Source organism: Diplotaxodon limnothrissa, linkage group LG8 (genome assembly GCF_057381915.1).
Source record: "Diplotaxodon limnothrissa isolate DT_005_m linkage group LG8, D_limnothrissa_male_GT1.1, whole genome shotgun sequence".
NCBI classification, from domain to species: Eukaryota; Metazoa; Chordata; class Actinopteri; order Cichliformes; family Cichlidae; genus Diplotaxodon; species Diplotaxodon limnothrissa.
In genome coordinates, this window is record NC_140603.1 from 14,003,068 (window position 1) to 14,015,229 (window position 12,162).

A 12,162-nucleotide genomic window follows, 5' to 3' on the forward strand; every position below is an offset into this window, starting at 1 on the left:
TGGTATTTAACACTTGTAAGACAGGCATAATAAACCAAATAGAACAACAAAGGTTATAAAACCAGTTTGGTCCTCCTGAAGTAACTTACTTTTTTTTTTGCCACATTTAATTGTGCAAACAGAGCAAATGTACAAAATGGCACCTTAATGGAGGAATTCTGCTCTACTTTAACTTCCTGAGCTTAATGTGTGTTTATTACATTACATATTGTGCTTCTCAAGTGTTTGTCTAAAGCTGAACTGCAGCTTCAAAACAGCTGTTTAGTCATCTAATAAATATTACAGAATCTATATAAAAATGCAATGCACCAAATAACTTGTCAGAACTATTATACAGAATGAGTTAAATTACATAGTTTACATCTGCTTTGTATAACAACAGCAGCTGTTATCCCCGTGCTGGTAGCATGACCCTCCTCAGTGACGGCTGCTCTCTCTGGTGGGCTAGATGTCCACCACGCAGCCAGAGGCACTGGCTCTTATAGCATCAGATATGACTTTAGCTCCAGATTCTCCAATGCCATTTCCCTGCAAACTGAAGGAACAGTTTTAATACGACAAATCGATAAACAGGTAAATAACAATAAATAAACGGTAAAAGAAAACTTACTTGATGTATGTCAGTTGGTGGTTTCCCTTCAAAGCTGTTGCAATGAATATGGCTCCATCCATGCCCAGAGAGTTCTCCTGCAGACTGATGAATCACACACAGAAGATTTATTTTTTGATCAAATGTAGCGATATCTGTGAGTAACTCTCTAAATTTCAAATGTAAAGGTCTGGATATTGATGACTGTTGGATTCCAGAAGAAAACAAAAACAAAATCAGGGAGTTCAGCACACATGCATCTCTGTAGCTGGGGTTATTTGCAGCTAACCAAATAATGGATGAACAGCGGAGGAGAGTGTGGGAGAATAAACTTCAGCCCTGATTGAACAGATAAATCAGGCAGCATGAAATCAGCAGCTGCATTTACTTTTCTACCACAGGTTTAATATACGAATGTAGTTTATGTCATGAAATGAAGTTCCAGTTGTGCTTACTTCAGCGCCTTGAGGCTTCTGTTGGATTTCAAGGCGTTGGCCAGGGCCTTGGCTCCCTCCATTCCTACAGTGTTCCCACGCAGACTGAAAAACATAGTGGAAAATGAGCTGCCGAGCTCCACCCAGGTGAGCGTCTCATCAAACTAGAGCCTTCTATCATTTTTCTCACTTTTCTCTTGTGTCGTCCAATGACAGGTGAAATTGGTTGTTTACCAGGACTAAAAACGACAATTTGCAATGAGCTGCTGGAGGCAATTGTATTTTAATTGTCTCTTTTGTTGCTTCAAAAAAAAAAATTAATTATCCTTTTAGTGAAGTTCCTGAAAGGTTATGACAAACCCATCAAGAAAATCTTGAGATAAAAAGTCACTAATGAAGAAAGTTTGTATTGGTTACTTCAGCAAATAAGAAGCAGTCCAACTCATTCTAAAATCCGCTGACCAATCTTTGTTCACTGCTGCAAAAAAAGCCATTTGAATAAACAAAGAGATTTTACATTTTAAATTTACAATAAGATCAATAAAAATGCCAAATTACTGATGAAAAACGAACTACATTGCATGTTTCAGTAGCTTGTAGAGTCACCTCTAGCAGGAATAATCATTTCAGCATGTTTTTATCAGTGTCTCACATCACTGTGGAAGCATTTTGGTCCCCATATTTGATTCCAAAATTATTCCAGGTACAGAGGAGGTCATGGTTGACCTAAGGACTGCAAGGTGTCCAGATCCTGTGGCTGCAAAACAAGGCCAAATCACCATCCCTCCAACACAGTGATTGACAGTTGTTATGAAGTGTTTGTGCTGTGTTCAAATTTCCCCAAATGTTACTCTGTGCATTGTGGCCAAACATCTCCACTTTGGTCTTTTCTGTTTAAAGGACAATGGGCTTCATTTAATGTGCGTGGAGTTCTTACTCTATTCAAACAAACAAGTGGCTATGCAAAATTACTCTTAGATTTAAGAAACACGTGCACCAGCTTGTTTTTATTCTTACCACAGTTTATATGTTGATAAATCAGACTCTTTATGAACAAAGAGCCCTTTGTAATCGCCATAAAATCTGGATATTGTCACGTCTCCATGTCATGCAGGCGTACGTGCTTGACTTGTAGTCAAGACCGCCTAAACCAAGACAATACCAAGATCAGAGGGTATCGAGACCAAGACAAGACCAAGACCAAGACAGACCAAGTCAAGACCAAGACCAAGACAGACCAAGTCAAGACCAAGACAAAGTTGAGACGAGACAAAGACCGAGACGAAAAAGTCTTTAAACTGCAGCCAGATGCTGATTCGTTTACGGGTGTCGGGCATATTTATGTGTTTTTGTGATGCACTCGCACAGCCCTCCTCACCACTGTCTACTGTCTCACTCACTTACTGGGAAGACAGACTCCACTTGACTGCCGCGTCTCTCACCCTCTCTGTTTTTCACATAATGATATTATCCTATATCCTCGCATGTGATTGGCCACAATATGGAGGGATTGGAGCATAGCTGAGCCACTGTGTGAGAGCTGAGCAGTGAAAGGAAATTAAGTGAGGAGCCGGCTCTCGCTTACTGGGAGTCGACTCTTGTGATTCACTACAAAGCACTCTCTAAGCACGGCTCTTAGAGCTGATGCTTTTGCGCATGACACATTAGACAGCAAGATCAAGACAGTGAGACCAAGACAAGACCAAAGTCCGTCGAGACCGAGACAAGATCAAGACCACGTAAAAGTGGTCTTGAGACCAGTCAAGACATCCAACTCTAGTACTTCCAGGTAAAGCAGAGAAAGCAGTTACTATCTTGCAAGAGAGAACCGTGCACCACTAAAAGAGGAAAACAGGAGAAAATCCAACTGAAGAAACTTAAACAATTGTCCAAAGAGGAAAAGGCACAGCTTTCCAGAGTGTTTTCAACAGTTTAAAAGAAAAATGAAAAGTGGGGCTCCTACTGACAAAATAGTAGCTCTGTATATCACATCCCCTGAGACTTGCTTGGAACTCAAAGTTGATATAAAAAAGTCTAACTGAATGAGAGAAAAAGAACAAAGAGGACCATATCTGTCAATCTGTGATAATAAACTCACTGAATTCTATTTTTCAGCATCCATTAGAGAGGGCCAAGAAATTAGACTGAAAGACATCCAGCACTAATATCAAGGCTTTTTTTTTAAATAAAAAATAACTGTAATTCTAAACATCCTGTAGAAATTTCCTACGACAGCCAGATTTTAATTTGTCTGTATTTTTGATTGCACATTGTTAGTAAATGAGGTCCAAAGTCCCAGAAATCTTGTGGTTTGTTCAAATACAACTTTACTATCCTAACCTGTGCAACTTCTTAAAGAGAAGAGGTGTCGTCCTGGCAACCCTTTCGAACAAGCCACACTGGTTCAATCTTGTTATCATTGCGCCATCATGAAATTTAATGCTTAGGCCTGTAGAGTCTGTGATGTAGCTCTTGGTTTGTTTTGCAGTTTCCTTGAGCACTGCATGGTCTGACCTCAGGGAAAACTGGTGGGCTGTTCACTCTTGGGAAGACTGTGACATTGTGTTAACACACCTGAATTCTCCAAACCAGCAAAATGCCAAAACCTTTGCTTTCACAGAGGTGCTCGCACTTGCTGATGATCAGTTAATCAAGTGTATTTGATTAGCAGCACCTGCCTTCTTAAGTCTTATAGAAGCAGTTTGGTGTTTTTCACATTACTGGGATTGTTGCATTTCTTTTTCACATGGCTGTATGTATTGTAATATTGTTATGGTATGTTTAAATTTAACTCTATAAAATCAGAGTGAATGTAAATCAACAATAATATAGACAAGTCATTACATGTGAAAAAAAATAAAGAAAAGTAAAGTTGCCATTAAAACACACTGAGTCATTTAATCATCAAGCAGCACGAGAGCTTAAATAGTCTCAATCTGGTTGAGGATTAGTTGGTGAATTTTCTCACATTATTCACAAAGAGAAGGTCTGGAGGTATTCTGATGAATCATCACTTTTATTGTTTAACATTTGGAAATAACGAACGTTTCCAGGGAGGCGCACTCATTTGATCTAGTGATCGCAATCGTGACTTGTCAGTGATCTGTTAGAGACAACTAACTGCCTTCTTAAAATAATATCTACCTCAAGCAGACACAACATTGCCAGACTGCAATCAGTAAATTCAAATTGCATGCTGGGATTCTCAAATGAAGATAAACAAAGTTCATAACAGGAACCAATCAAAAGCTATTAATCTTTAGAAGCAGACAGATAAGAGACTAGCAGTTAGTTTAGATAGACAGTTAGTTTCAGATAGAAGTTAACGAGTGCTGCTTGGTTTCACTCTGCTGTTGATTAGGCCAACTTTAACTGACAAAGCTGAACTGCCGAAGAGCGTGTCAATGATATGCAGCTAAAACAAAGGAAAGGTTGACACAAGGTAAAATTTGTACTCACTCTAATGTTTGGAGGGTCTGGTTGGTCATCAGAGCTTCTGCCATTTTAATGGCGCCACTCATCCCTGCTGAGACTCCCTGAAGACTGAAGAGACGTCACACAAAAGGGTCACAACCACCACAACCACAAAAATGATTGATCTGTCGATGGACATGATCGTTATGCCAACCATAAAGTGCGCAGTGACGTGTTGGTTTTCAGAGCCTCAGCAAGATAAGTGACTCCTTCATTCCCGATAGCATTTTCTTGAAGACTGTAGAATGGAGATAGAAGCACACACAGAAACTGCTATGAATAACAATAAAGCCTTGCGAATAAAGTTTTACATAATTGCATGGTTGCTGATGAAATATGTTCACTCAAAGCCTGGAGCGAGTCATTTTCTCAAAGTAATATCAGCGCAGGCTTTGAGGAAAGAGTTTTGAAATTTTGGTTGAGATCGATATATTTACAAACAAAGGAGTGAAAAAGGTTTATTGGTCTTACTCCAGGAGTTGCATTGTGGAATTGGAGAGGAGTGCATGGGCCAGAGCTTTAGTGGCCGTGGACTTGATGAAATTCCACTGCAGACTGTGAAAAGAGAGGAAAAGAAGAGACCCAGTATGAAGCAAATACACTTGAATTCATTAAAGATCTATTAAACAGGTTGCTGGTTCAATCCCTGGATGCTCTACTCTGCATGCCGAAGTATACTTGAACCTTAAAGTTGCTCTCCATGTGTCCATCAACGTGTGAATCTTAGAAAGCATTTAGGTGTCGAAAAAATATGGTTGAATGAGGCGCTTTAAAGGCTCAAGTAGAAAAGTGCTACATAAGAACCAAATCGTTTACTTTACTATTTTGATTTAGCTCAAATTTCTGCTCAACCACATTTCAGAATCAAAGACTCTAACCATTCATTCTCTTCCACTTGTCCTTATCAGGGTTATGGGTAGAGTGTGTGCTTAAAGATGTAGGTATAAATATCCTGCTTTGTTCACTAGAACTTTATTACATCACTGAGAATGCATCGGTTGCTGTGCAGTGCAGACTCCCACTTCTACTCTCAGACTTGTGTGTATCTGTTTGGATGTGTTTATTTCCGATTCAAGCTCCACTTACTGCAAGGAGGTCAGGCCTCGATTAAACTTGATTGCACCAGCGATAGCTTGAACTCCGTCATCATGCAAAAGGTTGGCTGTGAGACTGGAAAACACACAAATATGCAAACAAAAACACAAATATGAGCACTGTTGTATGTAATGCAAAGACTGTCAGAGCGTTTTCAACATGTCTGCTTTCACAGAAGCTTCAAGTTTTGAAAATAACACTGGAAAAAGGTGTTTACAGGAAGTATTATAACACTAGAATATGGCTGCTGCTCTCAGTGTTGCAGTAGGTTGGAAATGTCCCCACATTACCTCAAAGAGCTACACAATACAAACAGTTATCTCACAGTTTTTGTGCTTTTCATCATGCAGCAGTATTGTATGACAGGGCATGATCTGGGGGAATGACATTTACTGAACAGTTGGGTATTCCTGCAGTTCTGTGAGGGATGATACTGTACTACTATTAACGAGCTGACTCACTCGAGGTCCTGCAGAGTGTTGTTCTCGTGGAGGGCATGGGCCATGTTCTTTGCTCCCTCTACCCCAATGGAGTTCTCCCTCAGACTAAATAGACAGAAAAACACATGAAAAGTGACATAAGACACAAGCATGACAACTTTACAGCCACTAAAATGCCAAGATACTGCCAATTTGGCAAACCTTTTCCAAAGAGAGGCTTTTTTTACTCCCTTTTTTGAGACACAAAATATGAATACTGATCACATGTGTCTAACAGATAAGATATACTGCACATATGATACAATTAGTTTTATAGGTTTTTGAACAGCGAGACAATATTTGTCATTTTGCCTCCGCACACCACATCAGTGGATTTTATATCAAATAATCAAGTGTGAATGATGTGCAGACTTTCAGTTTTCTTTTAAGGTGTTTAACAAAAGTTGTGCCTTAAATAATCAGGAATTACAGCCATCTTTACGCAAAGCCCCCCTGCTCCACAACAAAAAAAACCAGAAAAACCACAGAAGACAACTAAAGTGGATGATGACAGAATTATTTCCATGGTTAAAGGAAAAAAAAACCAAACACCTTTAAAACATCTAACCAAGTCAAAACTGTTTTTCAAGGAGGTAGGCGTATAAATATCAGTCTGCAGTAAACACATGCCTTGATGAATGGAAATAGAGAGGGTTTAAAATGAAGGTGCAAATAACCACATTCAAGAATAACAACGCTAACGTAGCCTTCGCCAGGAAACTTCTAAAAGAAACTGGACTTCAAGATGCCTACTGAAGCTAAGTAAGACAAATAACTGACCCTGATCACTGATTGGTCTCCTAAAGCTCAAAATAACATCAGCGTTTTAAATAATTTCTTAGCTAAAGTAACTCTCTTCTGAGTTTAACTGACAGCTGCTTGTTGGAAAATCACGTTCTCCCAAAAAAGACAAAATATTCTTGGGTTAATGCACAAATACAAACAGGGAAACAGAGTGAAACTTTAAGCTTGGTCCTTACTTCAAGGAGACAAGGCCATGGTTCAGCCTCAGTGCTTTGGTTAAGGCTGTCATGCCCTTGTTGCTGATCGAGTTACTCTGAAGTCTATGAAAAGAGATGAAAAGTTAAATGCAGCTGTAATGAATAGCATTCAAAGCAAACACCATTTCCCCTTCTGTGGTGCATGAATTGAAATGTCACTTCCCACACTATTAAAATGCATTTGCATTGCACTCATGGGCAGAAGATACTAACTGGAGTGAGAGAAGAGTGTGGTTGACCGCCAAAGCCTCGGCCAGAGCTACCGTCCCTTTATCCCCAAGCTGATTACCACAAAGGCTGCAGACAAGAACACAAATACACCCGACACATTAGGAGAAAGAAAACCTGAGTTATCAGTATGTGAACCAGGTTCAGGTGTGGTGGTAAACAAGATCAAATGAAGCCTAGTAACAAACAAGTGTGTCAATGAGCTATCATAACTGTACACCTCATCATCAATCTGCAAAAATGTGAAGAAGTAATGATTAACTTTTAGTCTTTAAATGTTCTGGCCTAGAAGTTCAGTACATTATCTCCAAGATCACTGAATGAATATTAATTCTGCATTACATCAACTTTGTGAGAGTCCGGTTGGTCTTCAGTGCTTCTGCAATCCTTTTGGCTCCACCTGCTGCGATTGTATTCTTCCGTATACTAAAAAAAAAGATGCACATTAATCTACAGAACATTCATTAAAACAACATCTGTAAACAAGACCAAACTCACTTCAGAGACACCAGTTTGCGGTTGCACTGCAGCACTTCTGCAAGCGACTGAGCACCCTCCTCCTCGATGGCGTTGTTCTGAAAGCTGATGAGAAGTCGGGGAAATTGAGCAAATACACCAACTAGAGTAAATAAACTGGAATTCTGGGTGTGTCAGTTAAGCTGTAGAGCAATTATACTCAACTTGATTGATGTCAGGACTTGGTTCATTTTCAGAGCCTCTGCTAGGAACTTTGCACCTTTGGACCCGATGTTGTTATTCCGAAGACTAAAACAACATAAACAGGTCATTAGATGATTTACTAAAACTCTACTTAGCAATAATAAGATGTAAATTATAAGATGCAGGTTTAGCATTATTATTATGTAGTATTATGATCAACTCTTGAATGACTATACTACATCAAAACTAAAAGCCTTTTCCCCATTTCAGATTACTCATTTTTATTACAAGGTTCTGTTTTTGGAAAACATTATATACTGTATATAAAAGATGGAAGTAGCCCCCATGTTGTCATGGTTACTCATCTTTTAAAGCTTTAGTGTGAGCAATTTATCCACTGCCATCTTAGTTTTTGAATCTAGACACAAGAGAAACTGAGACCCTGCACACTAACAGCTAGCCAAGCTCTAGAGCAGTGATTCCCAAGAAATTGAGTTTGAAATGACTCATAATAATGTACAGTTACTTATTTATATTAATTGATTTAAATAAAAAGTGAATTAAAACTGGTACTTGGAGGTGGTTATTAGTGATATTACTCTGACCTAAATTCACTGCTCTTTTATTGACGCTTGTGTCCCAGTGGCAGGTGGATCACCTATTGGCCTTAATACTCCCACTCCTGTATTTTGATTAGAGTGAAGATTTAAGATTGGGGGGGGGGGGCTCCATGGGATTTCCTGTTTTATTAAATGGGTCACAGCACTCTTGACTGGGAATAGCTCCTCTAGAGCATACTTGGCTTTGAGTGTCTGTAATAAATGAATTAAAACTAGCTACTGACACCATAAAATATACTTTCCAGACCTGGGGGCAGCAGCTTTATATACAGATAATTGGAAATACTGAACTCAAAAGGTTTTATTTGTTCATTCAGACATCAAACACTGCAGATCTCACTTGAGAGAAGTCAGCGTGCGGTTCACCAAGAGGGCTCGACTCAGGGCTTTGGCTCCTTTGTTGCTGATGGCATTGTCCGCCAGACTGATGGAGGGATAAAAGAAATTGTATTTATGTTGTTCGAGTATTAATAATAATTACAACCACAATTATACTTTCACCAATCATACAATCACACAACCACTGAGAGTAATCAGCAAGGTCAATCATAACTTCATTTAAAAGCTCCGCTGTTTGTCTGAGTTTATAAAGCAGCTTGATGTGATACAGTTGTTCAGAACAACAATTGTTCCTCGTATGATGCTTTACCACAAAAAAGGCTCACCTTATTTTTTGGATATGGCAGTCTTTGGCACTCAGGAGACTTCCCAGCAACTCCATGACATCATCTTTAAAGTGATTATTCTCCAACCTGATGAGCAGATAAAACCACTGAATCTGGAGTTTTCCTTTTATTGGATGTATTTGGGTTGAGAAGCTCACCTTAGATGCCTACAGTACAGCAGCTGCGGGAGCAAACATTTCACTGTCGAGGCGTTCAGAGAGGCTGTCAGGTTGGTTTGTTCGCTGCACTCCGGAGACACGTGGAGCAGGTAACCCAGCACCACACAGTGAGGCCGCGTTAACTTTCCCGCTAGACTGCTGAGCCGTAAATCCTCCTCTACGCTCCGCAGCATCTCTGTGTGCTGCAGCTCCTGTAAACAGTAAGCTAGGTTGACTGCACGCAGGGAGACCACAGCACCCCCGCTGACCAACAGACCCTGCAAAAACCCTGCTGCCCATGCCTTGTTGTTGCCATCGTCTTTCCCGAGGGCCAGAAGTCCAGCAAGAGGTTTGATTGCAGCTGAGCACAGCAGGCCTGTTAGGAAGCGTACGAACACATCCAGGTGACCATCCTCAGCTTGTTGTGAGTGCTGAAAGGCACTTCTGAAGTGGTTCTGGAAACCAATCTTGGGCCAGGACATGGAGCTCTCAGAGAACAAGTCAAAGATTGCCCGCTTTGAGGAAACATGGTAGAAGGTAGCTGCAAGAAACTCCTGCAGAGTCAAATGTGTGAAGCGGAACGTCGTGTTGATGGTTGACTCCTCTCGAACAAGAACTCCAGAACCGAGACTGCTTTGAGTCAGCAGTAGCTCAATCCCATAGTTCTTGAGGTCTTGTTCACTGAAGACATACTTGTGTTTAAGAAGCCCATAGAAAGCCAGTCGTCCGAGATTCCCCAGCAGTTTCCGATTGCTCCCGTGAAGTTGCTCCGTTTTTACAGGCTCTCTGCCTCTTGGTTCGCCCAATTCTGCTTTCATTGAACAGAAATTGGCATACAGCTCAGTGCAAGTCCTCGGAAGACTCTCCTGTGCTTCATTCTGCATGATGTATAACAAAGTATCAGCTACTATCCAGCAAATGCAGGGTATGTAGCACATCACCATCAAGATCTTATTGGATTCCAAGTGTGACCATATTTTCCTGGCAAAATCCTTCTCAGAGAAATGGTGATTCAGAAAGATCTCTATATCCTTAGGACTAAATCCTGGGATCTCAGTCACCCTGTCAACCAGACCTCCGGGGATAAGGGAAGCTACTCTTGGCCTGGAAGTCACCCAGACTGCTATATCGGGAAGCAGATTCCCTCGAATGATGTTGGTAACTAAGTCGTCAATAGGCACTTCTTTTTTTGGGTCGCTGCAAGAAGCTGCGTCGGAAAAATTTAATTTGCAGCGGAATTCGTCCAAACCATCAAGTATGAGCAGAGTCCGACAGGAGCTGTTCAGGACCAGACTGGGATCAGATATATGAGGAAAAGCCATTTTCACCAGCCTCTCAGCAGAAAGCTTGTCCAGCAAGTTCAGCTCGGCAAATGTGAACGGTAGCACAAAGTTTATGTCTGTACAGATGATCCCTTGGCACCACTGCCGGACAAAGTGTCTCACCCAGGTTGTTTTGCCGATACCAGCTACCCCAACTGTGAGGGAGACCCTAGGGGGCATACTGACTCGGGTAAGGGGCTCAAACAATTTTGCTAACCCCAGCTGCCTAAGATGATTTCTTTTCTCTCCTCGAGTCACTCCCACCTGCATCAGGTCATGCTCCTTTTGTTGGAGGTCAGAAAGTCCATCGACAAGTAGTAAGGTTCTTGATGAGATGTTAAGTCTGGGGCAGCTGATTGAGTCTCTGTCTCTGTACTGTTCATATCGGCGTAAGAGGACCTCCTTGTGCTCTTTTACCATGGCATCTACAGACAAAAACAAAAGAAATTCACATCGGTTATTCTCTGGAAAAAGGACACTAATATGGAAGAGTAACTTTGTACTAAGCTTTGATCCCAGTGAGTGAAAAGTGCTTTGCATTTAAACTTACACAATCATACACTAAACACTATAGAAACACTTGTAAAAGCCGCACGTCTATGGAGGAACCAAACTGGCAGAAAAAGTATTAATATCTACATTTCATATACATATTTCCATATGCAAGCAAGTAAACAAATAAACATTTTAAAAATTATTAATTAGTAAACAAAAATGGGAAATAATTCAATTCCATTCAAATTTATTTATACAGCGCTAAATCACAACAGCAGTAACCTCTAGGCGCTTTATATTGTAAGGTAGACCCTACAATAAAACAAACAGAGAAAAACCCAACAATCATATGGCGCCCTGTGAGCAAGCACTTTGGCGACAGTGGGAAGGAAAAACTCCCTTTTAACAGGAAGAAACATCCGGCAGAGCCAGACAGAACTTACAGAATATTATTTTATTGATTTATTTTCTTTGCAGTTTCGTTCCTCCAGACTCGTTGCCTGAGCTACTACCCCCCATGACCATTTTAAAGAATTACACAGGACAGAGAGTAGCAGCCTCTTACCATGGTTAATGATGAGCTGGGCAACCTGAGAATCTGAGCTCTCTATAAAACCCTGAAGGATGTCAGAGCCTTGACTGTCCTTGGCAGTGACAATAGTGGTGAGCATGTTAACCTGATCCTGCAGTCGGCCTGCTTCCTTGACCTTGGTCTCCTCAGCTGAACTGAGCACATCCAGGTTTCTCATGTGGTTTAAGATCTCCCCCAGGAAGGAGGGCGTAATAAAGCTCTGCAGCTGGTCTTGATGCTTTTGGATCCAACCGAGATCTAAAGAATAACAGAACACTTTTAGGACTTTTATGATTGATGAGATTATTGTGGTGTTAACTCATGAGCAAAGATACTTCCTTAAGCTGGGACAATGCAGGATTATTTGTGTT

The 12,162-nt window shown here is 40.7% G+C and overlaps 1 protein-coding gene across 1 annotated transcript in view; it reads right to left on the reverse strand.

Moving 5' to 3' along the window:
• Positions 1-444: 444 nt before the first annotated feature.
• Positions 445-12,162, reverse strand: part of nlrc3 (NLR family, CARD domain containing 3) — a 19,970-nt gene continuing 8,252 nt past the window's right edge. Inside the window, exons 3-19 of the mRNA XM_085360613.1 lie at positions 11,786-12,049; positions 9,404-11,150; positions 9,246-9,332; positions 8,921-9,004; positions 7,982-8,065; positions 7,799-7,882; positions 7,643-7,726; positions 7,286-7,369; positions 7,052-7,135; positions 6,054-6,137; positions 5,584-5,667; positions 4,969-5,052; positions 4,652-4,735; positions 4,483-4,566; positions 1,045-1,128; positions 611-694; positions 445-535 (exon numbers count right to left, since the gene is read on the reverse strand). Of these exons, the coding sequence (XP_085216739.1) occupies positions 445-535; positions 611-694; positions 1,045-1,128; positions 4,483-4,566; positions 4,652-4,735; positions 4,969-5,052; positions 5,584-5,667; positions 6,054-6,137; positions 7,052-7,135; positions 7,286-7,369; positions 7,643-7,726; positions 7,799-7,882; positions 7,982-8,065; positions 8,921-9,004; positions 9,246-9,332; positions 9,404-11,150; positions 11,786-12,049 (3,281 nt within the window). The remainder of the gene's footprint in view (positions 536-610; positions 695-1,044; positions 1,129-4,482; positions 4,567-4,651; positions 4,736-4,968; positions 5,053-5,583; positions 5,668-6,053; positions 6,138-7,051; positions 7,136-7,285; positions 7,370-7,642; positions 7,727-7,798; positions 7,883-7,981; positions 8,066-8,920; positions 9,005-9,245; positions 9,333-9,403; positions 11,151-11,785; positions 12,050-12,162) is intronic.